Genomic DNA, 24,418 nt, shown 5'->3' with positions numbered 1-24,418 from the left:
GTCGTCGCTAGGTTGTCTACGGCTGGATGTAAAAAAAAATTCTGGTGTTCGTTGTACTGCCATGATTGAAGATGAATAGATTGGAAGTTCTTCTGAAAAAAAAAATATAAATTGATGCAAAAATATGTACAAATGATACTTGGTTTGAAGAATCTTCTTAGTGGTTTTTGTACAGCTAACTTGTGGTGTGAGGCGACAGCAGAACGCCTAGGCCTAAACACTGTTTAGGCGAGATCATTACGGAGAGGGAGAACTATGAATTTAAGCTAGTGCAACTTTTTAACCTTGTGGTGCCATTAAGAACAGTGGCGAACAACTGATCACTAAGATTCGGAATACCAAATACAATTGGAAATCAGCACGATGCCGCAAGGTTAAACGGGCTTACAATTGCCCAAATGTATATATAGTATAGTATGATATGCTTCACAACAGGGGAATCATACAAACTCGAGTAATCATCGTATACGAATAAATAAATGTAATAATGCATGTATGCTAGACCACTAGCCTATAGTTGTAATACAAATGATCGACGCAGTGCAAAGGTCAGATACAGTAATCTCCAGTAAGTTTGTCTTGTCTTCCGATGTACAAGTGTAGAAAGAAGCTAAAACAGGTGGCACGACGCCTTCAGATACAGACGAGCTTTGCTTGCTAAGGCTACAGCGGTACAACCTAGTATTGTTCAGCAATCACCTGCACACGTAACTTATTCAAATCCACATGTTTTCCAACCAAGTTGATCACAGTGACTCAATTACTGATGTAAACAATATATTCAAACAGGTTCAGTTGATGTAGGAAAATAGCAGATCATTGAGCCCATGGAAGTTGAATGCCATCAACCTTATGCCCCATAGAGGACGCTTTTGTTAAACAAATACTCTTTTCACTTGTTCAGTTAATGGAGTAATAATTATGAGCAAACTAGGGGACTAAAATCAATTGATGGTTTTTTGCTGAACATGGAGAACCCGCTCAGATTAATTTCATATAGAGAAATGTCGGTTCCGCGTTTAATTGCCGATGTTTGATCCCCATCTTTCCCTAAATATATGTACTTTTTACTTCCTAGGGATCATCAAAATATAAAAACTTGAGGAGTTCAGTTTGAAGTTCTGGAAACAGTAAAATACCCAAATGGCGTCAGTACTTGTGTAAGAAGTGGCTTTTGAACCCTACTGTCGGTCATACCTCACAAATAATATGAACAATTCTTCATCTGTTATTGCTCCAAGCTCCATTCTTCTCTCCAAAGCAGTCAGGCCCCCACCATCTTTAATTGTTGTTCTTGCACCCCTGTGAAGAAGGGGACACCCAATTAAAATACGGAAATGCTAGAAATCTGACGTCAGATTTTCAGGCATGGCAATCAAACGTTTTTCATGGCACTTTATATTTGCGCGAGGACGGCAGATTTAGTTCGCAAGCACGGCAATTTTCTAGCAAAAAATAAACTGAGACGGATTTGCCATGCTCGCCAACTAAACTTGCCATCCTCGACGAACATAATTTGCCATGAAAAAGTTCGATTTGCCATGCCTAAAAATCTGGCGTTCGCTGGATATTCGGGTCCTTAAAATAAAACTACTGACACAAAAATGGACTCATAATTTATTGTTTTCATGTTCTCCAAAGAAAAATGAGAGGATGTTCACATAACATCATAGTAATAAGAAGAAAAATAGAATGTGTTCTGCATACTGCTTCCACAATTTGTACTGGTCTGTTGAAATTTATCATATGTGATCTGGAACAGACACCAATTAAAACCACACAAGAAGCAAATGAAACCACTATACACACTCACTGTCACCTGATCTACTGGAGACACAGCGCTATGGTGGCCACTATATCGGTGTGATTGACCATATTGTTGACTGAAGATGGCATATGAAGTCTTTCGACTAAAATGACAAAAAACTTTCATGGTTGCTTTTTACAGTGATCGGTGTGATCGGTGAACCTCAACACGGGATGATAGAAACTTCAATGATTCCAAGTATCTTACAAGACACCAGTCACATTTGTTTTAAATATGTAGTTAAAATGATAAAATCTAGCAAATACATTCTCAAAATCCCCAAAAGAAGTAACATATCTGTGTCTAAATTTCTCAATGTCTAGTTATTACGGTGAATGAAATGAAAAAGCCAACCAATCTTGTTTGAGAGAGACAAGTAGTCTTCTTGTAAAGAAATCAGTGTACTTCTGAAACATTCTGTACTTAAGTGGAAACAGGGAGCTCTTGGCATGAGCAAGCATTATATCTCCAAGCACTGAATATATTGGAATACAATTAACAGACGACTATGCAGCAGGAATTCAAACCTTACCTCTTCAGTAGATGCTTGGTAAGGGCATCATTACTCTTTTGGACACAATGGTGCAATGGTGTCCGTCCATGGAAATCCTGCTTATTAATATCCGCGCCCAAAAGTAGCAGAAGCTCAACTAGTACAGGATGACCATGTTGACATGCCAAGTGCAATAAGGAGCAGCCTTGCAGACAACCTTCTGGTTTCCCAGAATCCTCTATTTTCTCACAAGAGGCTGGGTCAAATAATTTCCTGTCTGTTACTGGTAGAACATGGTTAACATCGTTGTTCAACTCATCATATGTCATGTTAGGGCTTGCATCAGCCAACACAAGAATGTGATACACTGCTCTCACATCATTTGTCCTTATAGCTTCCAGTATACCAATGGTAATTTGATTGGTGTCTTTGGCAATAAGAAGTTTGTCCACGTACTGCACAGAACATTTATGAGAATGAATTATGGAATAACGTACAGAAGTTGATCAGCAGAATAGTGAAAACTGCTGGAGGAACAACACTATAGTCAATATTATAATTCATACATGAAGCAAAATATTATTAATCCCCAAAAGTCCAAAGTATCTGCAGGGAGATGAGAGTGTGGCAGCCAGCATTACTTCATTGGATACAGACTCACCATGAAAGCTTGAAGTTTCTAGTCAGCCATTACATTCACTATGATGTAACTTGTCGATTTCAACTCAAAGATTATAGTCAAACAGCCATAAGATTAATTTGGTTGTCTACTACCCAAGCAGGGAAAACCAGCGTCCAAAAGGTAAGAGGGTCACCCAGATTCGATGGGGGGGGGGGGGGGGGGGGGGGGGGGGGGGTTGCGTTCGAGTGTACTAACGAACTGGAATTTAAATTTGGCGTTCTTTTGCCCGAATGCTAGGTAACTGAGGTACCAGGAGTCAGGTTACTAACTGAACTTTGCCTTCGCCTGTAAGGTAGGTATACCCAAAGGATACTTACATCATACAAGGATCCCCATGGTCTGTACAAATTTTGCTAACTACATTCTGCAAACACTGGATGTCAAACTTAAGAACACGATTGATCTGAATATGATATTTTGTGGATACTAGTTCCAGAAATCTTATGCTACCACATCAGGCTGCTAAGCTCCTCTAACAATATACTGGATGATTGTCCGGAAATTCAATTTGGCTCCCGGGTGCATTTGCACCCGGGGCCATTTTTTATTTTTTCAAATGTCAAAAAAATTGAGACAAAACATTTTTTGTGATCTTTGTCACATACAAATGCTACCTGTAAATTTTGAGACAAAAAAGTTAAGCATTTTGGCCTGCGCAAAAAAAACAAATCAAAGACCAAATGTCACCCCAAAATGTCACCCAAAATTTGTATTTTTCACCGACGAAACACCGCTGCTCCGTTTCGCATGAAATTTGTCAACCATGTTTGCTACACCAACATGATCGTCTATAATTTTTTTCAGAATTTTTTGAAAACATTTAAATTGTTTTTTCGGCAAACTGTTCATCCGGGTGCAAATGCACCCGGGAGCCAAAACGCCTCCCCCTCTTGATTGTCTCACTAAAGCCCAGAAGTTTTACAAACTAAAATAACCGACACTACAGCAGAATAACCACTAGTGCAATGCTCATAAACACAGAAAGATTGCCTTTTGGAAATTTCAATCAGCACATGCCCAACCGGTCATATATTAGCTACTGAGAACATGCTACTAGGCTTAGTCGCACAGACAGCACAGAAGAGCTTACCTTTGATTGTATGAACCTTTCCTTTATTGAGAAAGCATCAGTAGGTTTAGGCTTTTCCATGAACAGGATAGTGCTATTTGACTCATCCATTCTGCATGAATGTAAATAATATTACACAGTAAGTCAATGTTGACAAAGGACAGGAGACAAGAGCAAAGTTTGCCCCTTCATGCACGCCTGAAACTAATATTTCTCCCTTTATTTATAAAAATATACATAGGGGTTGCCCTACTGTTTTACTGTAAAAAAGGTTTATTTTTCCTGCATGAATTGTTTAAACGGTTGTGTCGTCGTAGTACCTAATCTTTAGCAAATGAAAAATATCTCAAAATATACATACAAAATATCAACCGTGATACATCTGTGTACTATATATAATGTATGATAATTGTGGCAATTAATTTCTAGGCGACATAATGTAGTCTCTGAGGGTGAATGGACCGCCACCAACTCCGATCTTTATAAGAGTATAAATATATGTTCAATGCAGTATCAAATTGAAAGATTACTTGGTACTCCCTCTGTAAACTAATGTAGGATGTTTTAGAAAACGTCCTATACTAGTTTACGAGGAAGTAGAAGATAATAAGAATAATAAAGCCCATAAGACTAGACTCGAACCCATAGATGAGGACCCTGAGTAATATCATTGCCCTAGTAAATAAGTATTATTAGCATTTACAAAGTAGAAAGCACCTTCACAAGCTTCCACTATCTCCATCCTATCCCTCCTCCACACACAGACACACCCAGATCTGGTTGGTGGCCACACCGCGCCTGCTTGGTAAAGCACCAACACCTCTGGAACAATGCCCCATTGTTGGCCTCAATCAATAGCAACACAACTGATCCATCCAATCAATGGCTTTTCGCTCACCCAATGAGGGAGATGGCGTATCAGTGTGTGTAGCAGAGTATTGACGGAGTATGAAAAATATTTTCCCTTTGTCAAAAGAAAACTATTCCTATAACTATGTTCTCGAAAAGAATTATTCCAATACTTCTCCATACATATCAGGGCGAATCAGTACTGGATACGTATCAGGATGCTGACACCGCGACTCCCCAACATATCAGGGTAACCTAGCTAATGCATTGAGCACCCTGTCACATAGTGAATTTCAGTGCACACTGAAAATTCATTGGAAATTCAATCCTAAGTATAAACGAGTTCCAGACTTCCAGAAAGCTCAAATAATTGTAAACGGTACATGTAGAAGTACAAACAATCTGTACAGGTACACATGATCTGTTTAGCCCAAATTTGTCAGCTGGTATAACAGTCATCTGCCACAGCTTATCGATGTTTAGAAGAGGGATGTAGCTAGGACGAGAAATGCTTAAAACTTGAGTAGAAGAACTAGTTAACACGATACGTATATTTCTTGAACATACCCTTGACCTTCTTTCGGAAGCAAAGCTTCCCAAATGGAATTATTGTAATCATTTCCGAGTGCACGAAACAAATCAATAATTACTGGCTCCCATATTTTCACATCCAATCTCAAGGATCGAACCTACATCAAATAAGAACATCAGCTGCACTGTTGAAATATTGACCTTGATATGGTATAATCTCTAAATCAAAAGACTGTTAAAACCCTATATATCACAAGCCCGCAAAATATCATATACAGCAAACATTGGCATATTCGCATAGTTCTGAAGATCTTATACTCATTAACAAATACTCCCTCCGTTCCAAATTACTTCAAGTTCTAGTTTTTTCCCAAGTCAAACTACATTAAGTTTGACCAAGTATATAGAATCATATGCTAATATCTATAATATTTATATAGTAATATTATATTTATATAATATACATGGTATGAAAACATATTCCTAGGTCAGAGTTGGCCTAAGTGGCAAGTACAATTCATTATTACGTCCAGTACCAGCAGTTTCAGAATTCAGAATCGGACTGCAACTACAGGAAGGTAATGATCGATCGAGAAGACAGATCAATCGAGGAAAAAAGGACAGATCATCGCTTTATGTTCTGGTGAACCAAAAGAATCTAGATCCTTCAGTTCATAAAGATACTTTGACAGGATACCAAGTACTAGCATTGCAACAAAAGGCAGCCCATAGTTCACACTGAGTTATATCAACCATGTTCAATAGTGGTCAGTGGCAGTGGACAGTATTACGCTGCTATTTTACAGCTTTACACTAGCGCTGTCACCAAGTTAATAACTCCAATCATTTCAAGTACAATCTTTTTGGGGATGACAGAGCCAACCCAATATATACTGATTAAGTCGTAACGTAAATAAGGTGCCAGAAAAAGTAAACGTGCTAAAAATAAAGAACTGGATATTGCACCTTTGAAATATGGACTCCAAGATTCCTATGAGCCCCTGAGCACTCGATGCAAATAAGAATACCCAAGTTTAGAGATGCCCAGTCAGGATCTGGAGAACGACATTCTGCACAACTGTCGTTTCCAGGGATATTCCTGAGATGGTTTATTGCATCACTGTGTGCCTCTGAACTTTTGCTCTCTTCAAGAGATGCAGCAGAATCCAGGGAACTTGCAGAACCATGTCTTTCTGCTGCTAGATTCCCGTATGGCGGCTGAAATGAGATGAAATCAGGATAAAATTAGTATAGTACTAACTTGAAAATAGTGAACTACGTAAAACTACTACACTTAGGACAGCCTTCAAACATAACCACCACTTTTGGGACCAGGAGCGGTGCGATGCCAGCCATGCACGGGAACCCCACAGATGGCTAAAATGGGACCAGGAGTCGATGTGATGCCAGTCATGCACAGGAGCAGGCTACAACTGTGGAATCATTAAATTGGTCGAGGGTAGCGACGGCGGAGCGTGAAGGAGAGAGATTATATATGTGAATATTCCTAATACACACCAGAGAAGGAGATCATGGTGTGGATGCCACGGTCGGAATTTGGAACGAGAAGGCAAATTCCAACGATGGAGACGGCGGCGGGGCTTCAAATTTGGCTGACGTCGCTTCCTCTTGGTTTCGTGGTGGAGCTCCTGTGTTACGTGGAGTGGCTCAGCATGGCCAGAACACCAGTGATGATGGCGCTCACTCAGGAGGAGAGGGCAGAGGCTCAGAAGCAGGATGGAGAAGAGGCTGGGAAGAAGATGAGAGCTAACAAGTTGGCCCCACATCCACCTCAACATAGCGTCTTCGTAAGCTAAGCCACGTCAGCTCTTACATGCAGGCCCAGCATGCCAGATTTGCTGTCGAAACCATTGAACCGATCTTCAGTGTTACTTTTCACTTCCTGTCCCAGAAGTAGTGCTCTTAGCAAATTTTTCCCAAAAGTGGCGGTTATGTTTGAAGGTTGCCCCACATGTGGTGGTTTTATGTAATTTACTCTCTTGAAGAGGAACTGTTTTTCGCATGCATGCAATTGCACTAAAATGGAGCCAATCTTAAGGCGGACAAGCACTAGTAATGTATAACATGATTATGAAAGCAGATGCTGCAATAAGATATCTGAAGTTTGATACCAAACAGTTAAGCGGGGTTTTTTAGATAGATTTTGATACAGCTAGCCAAGTGTTTCTGTAGAATGCAACAAAAGAGAAGACCGGAGCAAACCTGATGCGGGAATGGTGAATTCAGCAGTGATGCAATAACTCCTGTTATTTTTTCGATCCAGTCCTTTTGGTCAGCCTCTGTCTCCGCCTGCCATCAACAAAGTGAAAATTGGATCTCAAGAAACATATGGCACCACTGTTCAAAAAATGAATATCATAAGTTCATAACAATGTGATTTTCTTCTGACATTTCAAAACACTGTTTTTCTTCAAACGGTAAAATTTGTGCTATATACAGAACGTTCAACGTTTAAGGGGTAACAGTTACAATTACCTGTAAAGTATATGCCTTCATGGGAGTGATTACTCTGAAGCAAAATCTTAAATCATTTTCTTCAGCATCCATCTTAATTGTTGAAGTTCTGAGATTAATTGTACGACATGAAAGAGAATCATCCCCCTGGGATGAAGCTTTTTGATTTAAGAATCTGAAGCGACTAAATACACCAGTCGGTTCAGCAGTTTGCTGTGATGCCACTCCTTGCTTCCAAAGAACAAAACAAGGTAAGTATACAATAAATAACAAATAACAACTGCTTAGGGTGAATTATATAACACATTTATGGCATAACTTCTCAAATACCGCACATAAACAATCTATCATATCCCCATTATAATCATCAATTGCGCAGAAATTTTGTAGAGCACAAATTGCACTGTAGTGACATAGCCCTTAGAAAATTAATCCACATTTTTTAGCAAAAGACAGTGGGAAAGATCCCCACTGTAACTCATTTTTAAAATTAATTCACTTGATGGGAAAAATATGCATCAGTCTAATACCTTCCACACAGAGAATGATTAATCACCAAACATAAACAAATAGATCATATTCTAATTGAAAGAGGAAAATGGCAAGTAAGTAAGAGGATGAAAACCATGATCAAGGATTAGATACTACTCCCTCCGTTCCTAAATATAAGCCTTTTTAGAGATTCCAATATGTGTTAGGAATAAGCAACTTGTATTCCCATGAGGCCATAGGCCGATATATATACATGTACAGGTGTGGTACATATGCAGGAAACCCCTTATACTACGGGATAAATACAAAGGGGTATACATGACTTATATTATAACTCTAACACCCCCCCTCAAACTCATGGTGGAGGAACAACACTGAGTTTGGAGAGATAAAAGCCATGTTGTGCTCTAGTCTGGGCCTTCGTCAGGAAATCCGCCAACTGTAACTCGGAAGGCACATACTGAAGAGCAACGACCTGATCCTGCACAGCAGCGCGCACATAGAAAGCATCAACACCAATATGCTTGGTGAGCTCATGCTTCACAGGATCGCGCGCAATGCTAATAGCACCTGTACTGTCAGATAAGAGCATAGTCGGTGTAGTGACAGAAACACCAAAGTCCTGAAGTAACCACCGTAACCAAGTCACCTCTGCCGTCAAAAGAGCCATAGCTCGCAACTCAGCCTCAGCACTCGAACGGGAAACTACAATCTGTTTCTTCGTCTTCCAGGCAATAAGAGAACCGCCAAGAAAAACACAGTAAGCAGAAAGCGAACGGCGATCAAAAGGATCACTAGCCCACGTAGCATCCGCATAGGCCTGAAGCTGTAAAGAACTGGAGCTAGGAAAAAAGAGACGGTGAGAGATCGTGCCCCGAAGATATCGGAGAACACGAAGGAGATGACTATAATGAACCGATGTGGGAGCAGAAACAAACTGACTCGGAATATGAACCGGATAAGAGATGTCCGGACGAGTGACAGCTAGATAGACAAGACTGCCAACGAGATGACGATAACGCGTCGGGTCAGGGAGAGGATCACCATCAGTAGCACGAAGGTGAACATTGAGCTCCATAGGAGTCTCAACAGTGCGCTCATCAGAAAGAGCAGCACGAGCAAGAAGATCCTGGATATACTTTTCCTGGGATATAAAAAAGCCATCAGAGGTAGAAGAGACTTCAATCCCAAGAAAATAGCGAAGAGGTCCAAGATCAGACATAAGAAACTGCTCACTAAGACGGGCCTTTACAAAGGCAATATACTCGGGGTCATCCCCAGTGATGACCATATCATCAACATAGAGAAGAAGAAGAGTCCGGCCACGAGGAGAAAGGTGAATAAACAATGCGGGATCATGAACACTTGCTGAAAAACCAGCAGTAGTGACCACAGAAGCAAAACGCTCAAACCAGGCGCGAGGGGCTTGCTTAAGGCCATAGAGAGAGCGACGAAGACGACACACCATGCCATCAGGAACAGAATACCCAGGTGGTGGCTGCATGTACACCTCCTCACGCAGCTCACCATTAAGAAAGGCATTCTTAACATCAAGCTGAGATATAGACCAGTGGCGTGCAGAGGCAACGGCAAGAAGTGTACGAATAGTGGTCATATGGGCCACAGGAGCAAAAGTCTCGTCATAATCACAACCATGCTCCTGCTGAAAACCACGAGCCACGAGACGAGCTTTGTGACGCTCAAGAGAACCATCGGAGCGAGTCTTAACCTTGTAGACCCACTTACAAGTGATGGGACGGACTCCGGGAGGAAGAGAAACAAGATCCCAGGTACCAGTGCGTTCAAGAGCAGCAATCTCCTCTGCCATCGCAAACTGCCATTCAGGATGAACAACAGCCTGACGGTAAGAAGTCGGCTCAAGAACAGCAGCACCAGCGGTGGGAAATCCAAAGCGATCAATAGGCGGACGAGGACGAGAACGCAAGCCATAAGTAGGCTGAGAGGAAGAGGACGACTCATCCAAGGAAGCATCCACAGGCCGTGAACGACGAGTGTAATGATGAGGAAGAGATGGAACAAGAGAAGGAGGAATCGCCAAGGTAGAATCAGGGGGAGGCGACGAAGAAGTCACCGGAGATGAAGGTGTAGAATCCGGTGACATGCTAGGTGAGGAGACCGGGGAAGATGGTGGCGGTGAATCGGCAAGGGGTGGAGAAGCAGAGGGAGTGGGACGAATAGGCACAGGCGCAACGGGAGTGATAGGGGAGTCAGGAAAAGTGAGAAAAGAGATATCCTCCACGGAAAAGACCGAGGAAGATGGGCGTGGGTAAAAAGGACGAGACTCATCAAAAGTCACATCTCGAGAGATACGCATCCGACAACCGACAGGATCCCAACAACGATAGCCCTTATGCTCATCACTGTAGCCTAAGAAGACACACTCAACAGACTGAGCGGTCAGTTTGGTGCGTTCGCGAGGGGCAAGAAGAACATAGCAAACACAACCAAACAAGCGAAGCATCGAATAATCGGGAGAGCGATCAAACAGACGCTCAAAAGGAACACCACCCTGCAAAGCAGCAGATGGCTGAAGGTTGATGAGATAGACAGAAGTGGAGATAGCCTCGGCCCAAAAATGAGGCGGAAGAGAGGCGGCGATCATCATAGCACGAGCCGTCTCAAGAAGGTGACGATGCTTGCGCTCAGACACACCATTCTGAGCATGAGCACCAGGACAAGAGAACTGGGCAAGAGTACCCTGCTCAGCAAGGACACCACGCAACATCTTAGAGATATACTCACCAGCGGAGTCAGCACGAAAAACACCAATGGGTGAAGAGAACTGAGTATGAACCATGGCAGCAAAACGCTTATAAATAGACAACACCTCACTACGTGAAGTCATGAAATAAAGCCATGTGTAACGAGAAAAATCATCGATGAAAATAATATAGTATTTATGACCACCTTTCAAAGGGAAAGGAGCCGGACCCCATACATCAGAATGGACTAAATCGAAAGGACGCTGAGACACTGACTCACTATGAGAATATGGTAGCTGAATCTGCTTGCCAAGACGACAACCCTAACACTCTAAAGAGACATCTCCTAAGACAGACCCCAGAAGACCTCGACGAACTAAAGACGATAATCGAGAACCACACAGATGACCAAGTCGATGATGCCACTGCTTGAAGGAACCAGTAACAGAAGCGACAACAGCGGAGGAACTGGCGATGGTGGTGGCAGCGGAAGGAACATGAAGCCAGTCCAACTCCCAAAGACCCTGAGAATCACGGCGGCGAGGGCCAGCCCCAACCAGAGTGTGCGTGCGACGATCCTGAACAGAACAAGAGTCAACATCAAGGATGACACGACAACCAGAATCAGTAAGTTGACCGGCAGAAAACAGATTCATGGTAAGTCGAGGAACATGAGCAACATCAGGAACAGAATAAGAAGGAGTAGAAAGATGGCCTCTACTAGCAACAGAAAGTGGAGTACCATCAGCAGTGAAGACATGAACAGGAGAATCCAGCGAGCGAAGAGAAGACAAAGCGGAAGAATGAGAAGACATATGAAAAGAAGCTCCAGAATCCAGAACCCATGGGGATGTACCTGACTGTGTAGAGGGCGGGTGCTCAGTGCGGGAAGCATCAGTCACAGAACCAGCAGCACCCGTCGAGGAAGAACCTGAAGCCACGAGCAGACGCTTAAGTCTCAGAATATCCTGCTCGGTCAAAGCAATGGCTGATGCTGGCGAGGGAGATGACGAAGTCCCTGAGGAGGATGATCGCGCCTTGCGCAGGTGTTTCCGCTTTGTGTAGCACTGGGACTCAATATGACCATCATTGTTGCAGTAGTCACAATGTGAACGGGGCCGACCTGAGCCTCCAGAAGGAGTGGGCAAGAGCGGCGGAGCACTCGAGCGAGAATGGGGCGGTGCAGCAGGTGGAGTGGAAGAAACCCGAGTAGCGAGCACCGAGGGAACCTCCAGCAAACCAGCACCGCGTAGGCGAGTCTCCTCAGCACGAATCTCCGAAAGCGCCTCCATGAGAGAAATACGGCCACGAGCAAGCAACTGAGCACGCCGGGGCTCAAACTCCTTACGGAGCCGAGACAGGAACTCGTAGACGCGATGAAACTCCAAATCGGCCTGGACAGCCTGGCAGCAGGGGCAAGTACGACAACCAGCACTGCGGAGAGAATCAAGCTGGCGCCAGATAGCAGAACTCTGTGCATAAAAGTCATCAACAGTAGAGTCACCCTGCTGAAGAGCATGCTCCTGACGAACCACAGAAAGGTATAAGGCATCACCAGAGGGCTCATAGCGCTGACGAAGACAGGTCCACATCTGGAAGACAGTAGGAAGACCCAGAAACTCAGAAGCAAACTGAGGCAGAACACTAGCAGTGAGAACAGCGGCAGCACGAGCATCATCATCAAGCCACTGGGTGTAAACAGACAAAGCACCATGATACGTCTGAAGAGCCTCCTCATAAGCCAGAGCCCTCTCATCATAGGCACGATCAGCAGCCTCATCAGCAACCTTAGCCGCATCCTTGGCGGCCTGATTAGCATCCGGAGGAAGAACCAGTGGAGTCGGCGGAGTAGGGGCCACCGGAGGAACCGGACGTGGCGGACAGCAGACCTCGCCAGAAAGAACACCCCAGAGACGGATGCCACGCATGTGAATGCGCATGAAGCCAGCAAACTCGGTGTAGTTAGTACCGTCGAAGATCACCGGACAGCGAGGGACAGCGACATAGCCCGATGCAGCAGACTTTTTTTTTTAGGAATAAGATCGAAATCAGCAGAAGCCGAGCGGCAGGGGATCTCGATCGGAGCCGGCTAGGCGGGAGCAGACGGGCGGAGGACCGCGAGTCCTGGCGGGAGCGGGCGGGCGAAGGCGGCGCCGGAGAGCTGGAGCGGCGGGAGCAACCGCGGAGGCTGGCGGACGGCAGGAGCGGGCAGGCGGGAGCGGCGCCTGAGAGCGGGATCGGCGCGGCGGGTGCTGGCACCTGGCGACGGCGCCTGAGAGCGGGATCGGCGAGGCGGAAGCAACCGCGAGGCCTGGCACCTGGCGACGGCGGGAGCGGGTCGCCGAGACGAGCGGGATCGAGGCGGGAGACCGAGGCCGGCTGCTAGACTGCGCGTGACGAGGAGGCCTTCGGGCGAGGATGCTTTGGCCGGATCGGAGCAGGGCAGCCATCACGACGGGATCGAGCACGAGTTGCGACGTGCAAAAAAGAAACCCTAGAGCTCTAATACCATGTTAGGAATAAGCAACTTGTATTCCCATGAGGCCATAGGCCGATATATATACATGTACAGGTGTGGTACATATGCAGGAAACCCCTTATACTACGGGATAAATACAAAGGGGTATACATGACTTATATTATAACTCTAACAATATGGACTACATACGGAGCAAAATGAGTGAATCTACACTCTAAAATATGTCTATATACATCCGTATGCAGTCCATATTGAAATCTCTAAAAGGGCTTATATTTAGAAACGGAGGGAGTAGAAAACATAATATTTATTACAAATATAGATGAATGACAACGAAAAATCAATTATAACTATGAATAACACAAAACATATATTTCTACAAAACATAAGTTTACCAACTCACGCAAGCAAAAGGTGAGAGCTCAGGATACTTAGTGTGCCAAGTTTTAAATAGACCAACAAGCCATGATCAAATTGCTAACCATACCGATTGTTTATTTCCCTTGTTCCCATAGTAGTACAGAGTCCCATGGCTGTCGAGAACAAAATACCTCCTCTTCCATTCTCCTCGTAAATTTTCCGAACGCTTAAAGAGATAACCTTGTTTAATTATTTCAACCTGGTAAAAGAAAAATATTCAGGAAAAGCAACAGACTTCAGAAAATAATTACGAATTAAAAATATAATGAACATGTAGCTGATTTAATTATAATAAGAGAATAATAGAAGAGTGGAGTACTAGATTTTGAGCCAAACAGTCATTATGTGGGGAACAGGTGCCTAAACAAATCAAGCACCAGTAGAAACAAAAGTTCATCGGCACTTAGACATGTGTATTATCTCTGGGCTACATGTTCTCTCCAAACCATTATGTGGGGAATCAATGCAGCATCCATATAATTTCTAGTATTTTAGCCTACTATATGATTCTTTACTCAACAATGGGCCTACCACAACTTGTTTGGGACTAAAGGCTTTGTTGTTGTTGTTTGTTGTTTTTTTTTACTCAACAATGGATAATTAACTACCTGGCCATTGGCAGTTGACTGCATCAAGGCTTCAATCTTTTTATAGGATTGAAGACCAACAACATGGATGCCATCACCACTCGTAGATGTGTTTACATTACTAGCCATTCTCAAGTTTGAAATTTCTTCTTGAGTTCTGAACTCTTGAATTCTCTTTGCGAGTTTATCTTGCTCGTTCATAGCCATTTCTTTTGATTGCTGTGCATATGTTAGAACCTGCATTAAGACATTGCAGTTAGCAGATTCATCGATAAGTTAAGGACAAGGCACTCCTGGTTATCATAATTATCGGTCAAAACCAATATGCCAAAGGAGCGATTATTAAACCTGGTGAATGAACGGTTCCATTTGGCTCAGTAGCTCAAATCCCTAGAACAAAGAAAAAATCAAAAAGGTTTCAACCAACAATATAACAAAGATAGCTTAAACTGTAGAGAGTATCCATGCCTGCTTAAAATATCTTAGATGGGCATCCATCACCGCGCTTATTGATTCCAAGAACTCATACTTCTTCTTTGCTTCAATGTTTGCAAGGGCATGAACCTGAATTCCTTACATTGCAGGAGAATCATTGGCATGGTTACATAATATACATAACAATGCTATATGGAGAAAAAATGGTGATACATACTAAGTTAAAGCGGCATCTCTCGAAAGCTGACTTGCCGTTGTGTAGATCCTGTAAAGACGGGATTAGGAAGGTGGCGTGCACACTGAATTACATCCATTACGAAAAAGCTGTCACAGTTTACCTCCTCAAGTCCTGTCACTACTTCTGCTCTAGTCCCTTTCCGCACTGACACAAATTTTTCACGGGCCTGAGAAGCAAGGTAGCAATAGGAATTAGTAGGCCATATGTATAAAAACAAAATATTAAAACCACACGGTATTCAGAAAAAGGTCAAATCATTCATTTATTCATGGTGCACCACAGGCCAACATGAAGAAATAAACAACAAAAATAGATAATGACATAGTAGAAGTCAAGACATTACCTGATCATAGCCCATTGTAGCCCTATCCAAACGCTGTCGACAATCCTATATATTGGGCCAAATGTTAGCGCAAATAGTAACTAACCAATGTGTTAAAAATTGTCCACATCGAAATCAAGACAGTAGGCCAAGTGTAGTTAAGAGAACATCAATTATAAGTGTGAAATTAATTTCCAGACCATTTCAGTTTACTTAATTAAGTTTGGGCCCAACAAGCATAAAACTTATTAAGACGTGTGTGTGTGGGGGGGGGGGGGGGGGGGGGTTCACCTTTGCATCATGCAGATCCTCGTTAATGAATTGCGTCAAACGTTCACTAAGCATATGCTCGACCTGTTTGAAGGGACAGACTGATTAGAATGTTACAGTCACTTGTAATGATATTTTACTAGGAAAAAGGAACAGAACGCCATACACCATAACCAAATGAAATGTGCCAGCTTTCCAGGAATCCGTACATACAGATTCTGTGATCCCAAATGGAGACCTCATTACATAACACATAAATATCCTCTTTCAACACATGATTCAGGTTATGGATATATGCCGGTGTAGTCAAGCTAAGTATATCAAAATGTTTTCCATTCTTAACAGTTCTTTCCAGCTGCGTAAAGTCCCTAGTGGCCTAGTAGAGACAACAGAGCACTTGCACTGATGTATAATTGTCATTCCTAAAGGATTCCTTAGAACTTATACATACACTAGTTTAAAGTATATAGTTGATAACAAATGTGTCTGAATGATTTTTTGGTCAAACTTCACCGTTTAGCTGTTAGGTTCAGCAAGTCTGACCTGCAATTACAACCATACAACCAGGGGTGCTCTAAAATTTACTCATTGGTTAATTTGTTCATATCCAATAAGATAATTTCTGCATTTCGGAAAATAATGGAGAACCTTCTGACTGGAAGAGCAGAGATTTGTTGTATCGATATAAGGCCCAAAGGGCATCTATTACAAGACTCAAGGAATACACAGACCCTAGACTGGAGTATGACACTTGACATTCAAAACATAATGAACAAGAGATCTGATTCAAAGACTACTTTGGCATTTCCTTCCTATCAGTTCTGTTTCTTGCAATATAAGGATGTACAAGCCTTCTCAAATTGGGGTATGCATGGCTCATAATTGCATTTTTATGGTTTTGCGAATTCACACCTTTATGTTAAAAGTGTAACATTTGACCACCTCTAGTTTCAATCTGCTCCACATGTACTGAAACTTACCACTAATCCAATTTGTAGGTGGTAAAATATACTCAGTACGCTACAGCCTAAATATTGAAGCTACAGTTGTCAAATTGCCGTAGTTCCAAACTGCAGGTTAGAATCTGAAAATAGAAGAATGAAAGCACAGGTACTGCTGATGCAAATGCTATAAATTGAAATGGTACAGCTCATGCCATTACTCGCAAGGGATAAATTCAAGGCGTGCAACCTCAAAACTTAAAAGGACAGACCCAGTGCTAGAAGCTCCCACACAAGGTGGGGTCTGGGGAAGGATTATACGAGGCAAGCCTTGCCCCTGCACAGTGCAATGCAGAGAGGCTGCGTCGAACCCAGGACCTCTTGGCACAAGTGGGGAGTACTTCACTACTGCGCCAGGCCTGTTCTTCAAACTCAAAACTCAAAACGTCTTATATTAGTTTACAGAGGGAGTACTAAATTATTCTCACGGGTGAAGTAAACTACCAAGAAAGGTAGAGGCCAATGATACATGATAGGTAGTACCTGGGAACGAAGGAGCTCCTTGTACGTTCCAAGCTCCCTAAAAGCAGTAGTGAACTTGGACATTACAGGCCCTGCAACATAATAAGGAATTTGGAAGTTCAGGTTTCTCCCAAATCTAAACGGTTACATGGAATCGTATTTTACTGAAGAAACTTGCATAATCTAGTTCCAGTGAGATGGCATGGTGCAAATCATGTCAACTGTTGCAAAGAACTGTGGTCTATTAAGCAAATGTGGGCATATGAAGAACCAAGATTTAACAAAAAATAAAGGGGCACAAGATATTCAATTGAGAAGGATAATGGCTTCAGTAAGTATAGATGAGAAACCAGGACAAAATTAAGCAAACGAAACATCAGATATTTTTGTGAAATAACCTCCAATGGCAACACTAACAGGGTCATCTCGACCAGCACCAAAAGCTTCTAGGGCGTCAGCAAATAAAAGATCTCCTGCGTATCCTTCATCAAGAGATCCCCTGAAACTAAGGATATTAGCCAAACTATAACAAGCTTGAACATCAACCATAAGGTTTATTATTCTTTTAATCCTCAAAGTTACAAAATGGCATAGTTGCATGCAATATAATAGTAAAAATAGCTAGAAGCAGCAAGGAAAGGAGAATGTAAAATTATCATGCACAGGCATCCATAGAATATATGCTATAGAGATCCAAATTAATATTGGACCATAACACAATAATACAGGACCAAGTTAATAATTTGCTTTCATGTAAAAACGCTTACAACTAGCTTTAGCATTCCAGTGAGGTTGTATGCCCTAAGGAGGGTTCATATGTTATGGACGCAAGGACTGGTTTAAGAATTAACTACAGATAGGATATTATAGGGTTAGAAAAGAGATTAACTTCAATTAGAAATTTACAGATACATACCTATAAGCTTTCTTAGGAGATAAGTTTGAGTCTTAAGGATCTAGTCAGCCATCATCATATATATAAAAGGACTAGTGTGTAACCTTTTGGGGCATGCAATGAAATAGTCTCAAAAGGTTACTTGCTAGTCCTTTATATATAAGAAGACTAGTTTGATCCATGAACCTCTAACTCTGTCTCTAATTTCCTAACAAAGCACCTCTCTATCTTTATATTCCTAACTGAATGTATCACTTTCCTATTTTTATTTTCTTCTTTCCTAACAGAATCCCTGCGTTGATTGTGTATGCTGGCCGTAGGGCCTTGATCCACGTACATAGCATGGTTTGTTATGTGAACCTTGGTTAACATTAGGATTAATATCGTGCAGAGGATGGCCAGGTGGCATGGCTTCAACCTTGAACTAAGTAACTCATTTTGTGGTTGCTTTTACTGGGAGTAGTTAGTTCCATAGTTTCTCTATTATTACACAACACAAATCAGTACCACATCTAATCTAAGGCCACAGAAACTTAATATTTACTTGCCTTCAAATAAACTTAGGTAGTGAAAAGAATTAATGTATTACATGAAATAAATAATACTCCCTCCGTAAAGAAATACAAGAGTGTTTAGATCACTAAAATAGTGATTTAAACACTCTTATATTTGTTTACAGAGGGAGTACTATATAAGAAACCCATACAGTACTATGTATCTATAGCATCCGCAACGCTGCGCGTGCTGCCAAGTTGCTTTACGTTTCCACAACAAATGTTTACAGCTAAGGAACAGGAGTTAGGAGAGAAATGTACATGAATTTTTTGCATCCTTTATGAAGGTTTGAACACCGCTGTTTCAGTTCATCGGTAATTTGTTCCAAAGAATTGACCTATGGATCAATTGAAATAAGTCAGAAACAACTTAAATGCATGTATAAGTTCAATTACACTTTAAACTGGAAAGAAAGGTCTGTTGGCCAAAAAAGAGAGAGAAGTTAAAGGGAAATACTGAGACCAGTGTCCAAACAGTCATGTGTCAAGATCACTACTATTTCTGTGAAATAATCATTATGCCCGCATAACAGCCATTTAGAGAATAATCTTTGGATTTCTTTCATTGCTAAATTACAACAGAATTCAATCTTGAGTAAGGTTAGTCACGGAATACATATAAAATCCGAAGAACTGCAACCGAGGGCCTTCTCATTTACAGATGAAGCCTATATGTCAGTTCAATATGTCAAATTTTCAATTGGTCATGCTGGTCCAACAATGTGTTACAAACATGGTTTTTGAGTCGCTGATTAGTCGCTGTATAGTCGCCGACTAATCGCCAAGTCGTTTTCCAAAAATCAGGGCGACTCGCGACTATACAGCGACTTATGGCGACTATACAGCGACTTTCGTCGACTATACGCTGAGCCGCAGGGCTCGCGGCGACTCGCCAAGTCGCGACTCAAAAACCTTGGTTACAAAAATTCACAGAGCACCAATGTCCCCGCAAGGGCACAGTGCACATTTTTCCCTCCTTTACCCCAAGGCTCATTGTGGAGCCCCTGGAACGAACTGGGTTGACGTGAACAGATGGTAATTTCGTGTGGGCAGGCAGCTAATCCCTGTATGAGTTAGCAGCCATGTCAATGTCTATTTGTCCCACCACGTCAATGTGCGCCACTGATGACCCAATTTTATGTGTAACAGGACTAATCTATTATACTGAAAGTACGGGGTCAAAATGGGGCCCAGGCCATAACAGGGACCAAATACTGTCTACACAAACTGAAAACTGTAATGAGCACCAAGCGATTTTTTGTGGTTTTAAACGATTAAATGACACCAAAACAGCCTACACTATATTATAAGACGACTGTGCTTTGTATTGTTGCAAAAGTAAAGTGAGTTACGCATTATTGTCTTACAGTGGTATCTACCATTCTTAAGAAGTTGCTCCCCACTACAAGGTATTCTCTTAACATGCAAATGGTCCAACTCAGCATGCCATCATCAGGTATCAACCAATCACAAATCATGTGATGCAATATATTCCTTTCTTTCTCGTGTATCATCGCCTGGTCACGGAAGCTATCGCTTTCGCCTTCCGTAACTGACGAGCAAGCCTACTGTTTTTTCTCTTCCATGGAGCACGGTTACTCCCGACTCCCAAACAATAAAAATCCACTAACAGCCGCATTCCGCTCCTCTCTCGATCCCTTTATCTTCATCTCTCCATGTCGTTATGTACTCTAGCCGGCGGGTGCTTCGCAGCGCAACCACCCCATCCGCACCAATCAGTGGTAGCAGCGGTCGACAACAGCCACAGGCCAGCCGCTCGCTCGCCTGGTAGCCAATGGATACGTCTTTGCGCTTGGCTGGACAGCCCCCCGGAGTTCTTAGATAGGTAAGTTTCAATGGTGCTCCCGCTTCCTACCCACATGATTCCCTAATGAGTTCTTGCCGTATTGTTTTTCTTTCTATTTTCAATTTGATTTTCTTCATGGTGAGGACTCGGCTGATGGAGGAATAGGATTGCTCGGGCCGTGGCTTTAGTCTGGCGTGGGATGGCGCTGTATGGGCAGACGACATGTTCCTTCCCATGCCGTCCGACGCCTACCCTTGCGCAGATGCGTGACGAGACCATGTCTTACTCTACTGCCGATGGCACACACACGAGTAGGCATGGCCGTCTCACACGGGTGGATTAGTTGATTGATGGTGAGGCCTGCTGATGATAGACACACCTTCATCCATCTTCACAGGCACTAGCAGTCCTCCTACCCCCAGCCCCGGCGATCACATCCGCCATATCGATGACTCTGTCAGGTTGAGTGGATATATCTTCGTCAGGTCATGTATCCACAAAAGCCGATTCATCTATAGGTCCCCATATGAACAGTCAACGCCCGTCAGGTAATCTGTACAAACATGTCAATTCGTCTAAAAAAATGCAGTTTTTGTTTTAATTCTACCGTGTTCTCTTAGATCGATTACTAATCTTAACCTTTATTCTTCTTTCGTATTCTTTAACTATGCACGTGCAATTGGTACCCTTTTGTTTTACCTCAAACTGAATCTTTGTGCAGATTAATGAGGTCGTGCTGCCAGCAATCGAATATTTATGGTTTCTTGACAGAGATAATAGAGATTAGATACTGCATCCGAGTTTTGTTATGCAAATGGTTGTACCGTGTCCTTTTAAGAAAATGCTACTGACAGTGGCACTCAGAGAATGATGTCATCCACAACCTCTACATTGAATGTATTTTTTGGTCAACAAATTTTGTGTATAGAAGTTCAGTAGTGTTCAGAATATTACTTATATTGTCAGTTTCTCATATGTTTTCCTGGTATTTGACTACAACAGGAGAATTGATGTTTATTGGATATTGTGTTTGAACCCACAAAAGGCAGTTCACAGTCATAGTATTTTCCGAACTTTCTTACTGAATTGCCTTGATCATTGAAAGCGGATGTAAAGTAGAATGTGCCAGTGCAACTCTGACATAATCCCATGTTGAAGCTGAAGATGTGGTTTTTCATGATTTGTTCTCATAAATACTGACTTTTCGTAACCTTTTTTTATTTTACAAAGGCAAAAACAATTTGAAATATTTTGTACTATAAGTCATGGTGCAAGATGAAGGTGTATGTTCTTCTGACCTTTACATTATTTTCTTATGTAGTTTCTGTAGCTCTTCATGCATGAGGCTTCCCGATATTATGTCTTTCCCACATATTGGTAGGATAGAAATTGAAGCATTCTGACCATTCATTTATTTGAATCGTTGTTTCAGATCAAGGGGACATCTCTACCTTTTTGTTCAATATACAGTGTACTCCAGTTCCACTTTCTGGTATGCCAGTTCTTAAGCCTTTCCTCAAACCCCTCTTCCTTAGATTGCTCATTATCATATTGAGGTCTCATAAACTGTATGTATTTTATTTTTGCCTTTTTGGTGATATGACACTCTAAACCCTAATTCTGCTTTAACATGATTTATGTATCAAACTGATTTATTTAATTTTCAAGTTGTTTGCTATTCACTTAAGTTTGCCAATTTTGTGTTCTTTCATGATTTATGTATCAAACTGATTTATTTAATTTTCAAGTTGTTTGCTATTCACTTAAGTTTGCCAATTTTCTGTTGTTTCATGATTTAGTTCAGAAGACTAACAACTCTATCTCTTCCCTTTTTAGGTAAACAACTCTTATGTTATATTTGGCAACATTTTTTAGACCAGGCCAGAAGTGACCATCAATATTGCAAACTTGCTCAAGCATTTTCACCAAAAAAACTATCCTTAGCTGTAGTAGTCCTTTTCTTGCAATTTAATTAATTACATTGTTTCGTCGCACAATAAGGATTGTTGCTCTTTCATAAGAAACTATATATTCAGTTTGGTTCTGTATAGCACATGATTAACTTTTTTCTTTTGCGGGGTATAACCCAAGATTATCTTGACTGGAAATATGTATTTGTATTTGCACGATGCTTATCTATTCATTTTTGAGAAAAAATTCCTATATCCACGCCAAATTGCTTACTGATATTTCCGCAGCACCACGCGGGGTATCATCTAGTTTTTATGCCTTTAGGTGCAGTGGCTTTTTGTTTATCAAATAGTAGTAGTTATATAGTGCACATTTTATCAACATTTCCAATGTAACTTTTAAGCAACAGAATAACATTTACTCTTTATAAAACAGTAACAGTGCTATATTTTGGATATGCTCAAATAATTTATTTATTTATTTAGCACTAACAGTAAATAACATAATTTAAAAGGTGAAATAGATCATTGTAATTAAAAAGGTGGCAACAAAACTAGCAAATTTCACGGACTGAATGGCCGGATTCAGAATTTGGCCAGCAAGCTTCCCAATTCACTGAATCCACAAGTGGCAGGTTCGTCCTTGCATGATCTAACCATTGTGTTCCAAGTGTGCGGCAAGCAGCAAAATTGATCTAAACACAAGAAGGCGCCACTGCAACCGGAAAAGCCTCAGCCGTCAGCCCTCCAACTAATCACTATCCGGCACCACAAAAGCCAAAAGGTAACAGAAATGCAGAGACCTACCCGGTTAGCAGACACAATGTGAGCCACTCATGCGGCCAAATCAGCACCAACCTACTCGATTCGCCCAATCCAATCCAACACGGAATTTTATCGAGAAAAGCTCCAACCACTCAAAGAGCTCTCGCATTTCCAATCAAAACCGACCAACAACCAGGAAAGCATACGATCAAGTCGAGATCTCGCGACACAAAATGGTGCCGAATCCCCAAATCCGCCCCAGCTCTGTCATTACAACCATCAAAACCCTAAATACAGCTCAAAACCCACCACGCGCCTGATGCGAGTCCACTAAGCACGCCAAGCAAAACGCAGAACAAACCAGAGATCTCTTCAATCCACGGGATCCCAAAACTGCTAACCCGGAGGGACCCCGATGATCGTGTACGCCTCGCGGGCAGGGAGATAAGGGAAGCACCTGCTTGCGGAACATGGGGGAGTCCTCGAGCTTGGTGAAGGCCGCCATGTCTGACCTCGAGTGGGGGCGAGGCTGCTCTCTGGAAGCTCCGGGAGATCTGGGCGTGGGCGGGAGGTGGAAGTGGAGTGCGGTCGGGCAGTTGCTGTCTCTCTGTCGCGTGGAGCTGTTCTCTTTCATGGGTCGGTGAAGGAGGTCACTCAGGGATCCGTCCGTCGCCACCGGGTTGCATGCGTTCGGCTGATTTTTGGGCCTAACTAGCAACTGATTCAGACGGTTGATGGGCTTTCGGGTTGGTTAGTGGGCTGGGCCGAATTTGTTGGTAGTGCGTCAGATTAGAATGCTCGCCGAGCCATCGGGACCTGCGAAGGATATTATCGCGGCGATTATTTGTCGGGAGCAACTAGTTGACGAGCGCACTTGCGGGTGGGCTGAGAGCGCGCCACTTGACACACTCTCAGCCACCGCCACGTGGCGCGCTATGGGCGCTCTCTCCGGATTTTTTTTATTTTCCGCATGCTTTTTCGGTGTTTAAACTGGTTTTTTTGTTTTTTGGTTTTCTACCTGTCTTTCTTAGCTTTTGACAAAAAAGTTCAAAAAAAAGTTTTCACGCGAAAATACGCGCTCTTTTTCCTTTCGCGAGAGACATGGTCGTGCCTCTCGGAAACGGGAAAAAAATGTTTTCTGTTTTTTTTTTC

General features: G+C 42.4%; 1 protein-coding gene across 1 annotated transcript; it reads right to left on the bottom strand.

Annotated features, from left to right (window-relative positions):
• Positions 1-364: 364 nt before the first annotated feature.
• LOC123144894 (ADP-ribosylation factor GTPase-activating protein AGD2) lies at positions 365-23,932 on the bottom strand. The gene is made up of 20 exons (XM_044564151.1): positions 23,724-23,932; positions 19,046-19,122; positions 17,734-17,834; positions 17,357-17,427; positions 15,894-15,956; positions 15,624-15,668; positions 15,381-15,446; positions 15,260-15,307; positions 15,076-15,171; positions 14,956-14,997; positions 14,629-14,844; positions 14,088-14,219; positions 7,928-8,137; positions 7,655-7,741; positions 6,398-6,649; positions 5,468-5,589; positions 4,073-4,163; positions 2,340-2,755; positions 1,198-1,302; positions 365-699 (listed from the first exon to the last, which is right to left on the bottom strand). The coding sequence occupies exons 1-20, from the start codon at positions 23,898-23,900 to the stop codon at positions 696-698; spliced, it is 2,421 nt and encodes an 806-aa protein (XP_044420086.1). The 5' UTR covers positions 23,901-23,932; the 3' UTR covers positions 365-695.
• Between the last annotated feature and the right edge of the window lie 486 nt (positions 23,933-24,418).

The sequence above is a fragment of the Triticum aestivum genome, chromosome 6D (assembly GCF_018294505.1).
Source record: "Triticum aestivum cultivar Chinese Spring chromosome 6D, IWGSC CS RefSeq v2.1, whole genome shotgun sequence".
NCBI lineage: Eukaryota > Viridiplantae > Streptophyta > Magnoliopsida > Poales > Poaceae > Triticum > Triticum aestivum.
This window is presented reverse-complemented; position numbering and strand designations above follow the sequence as displayed.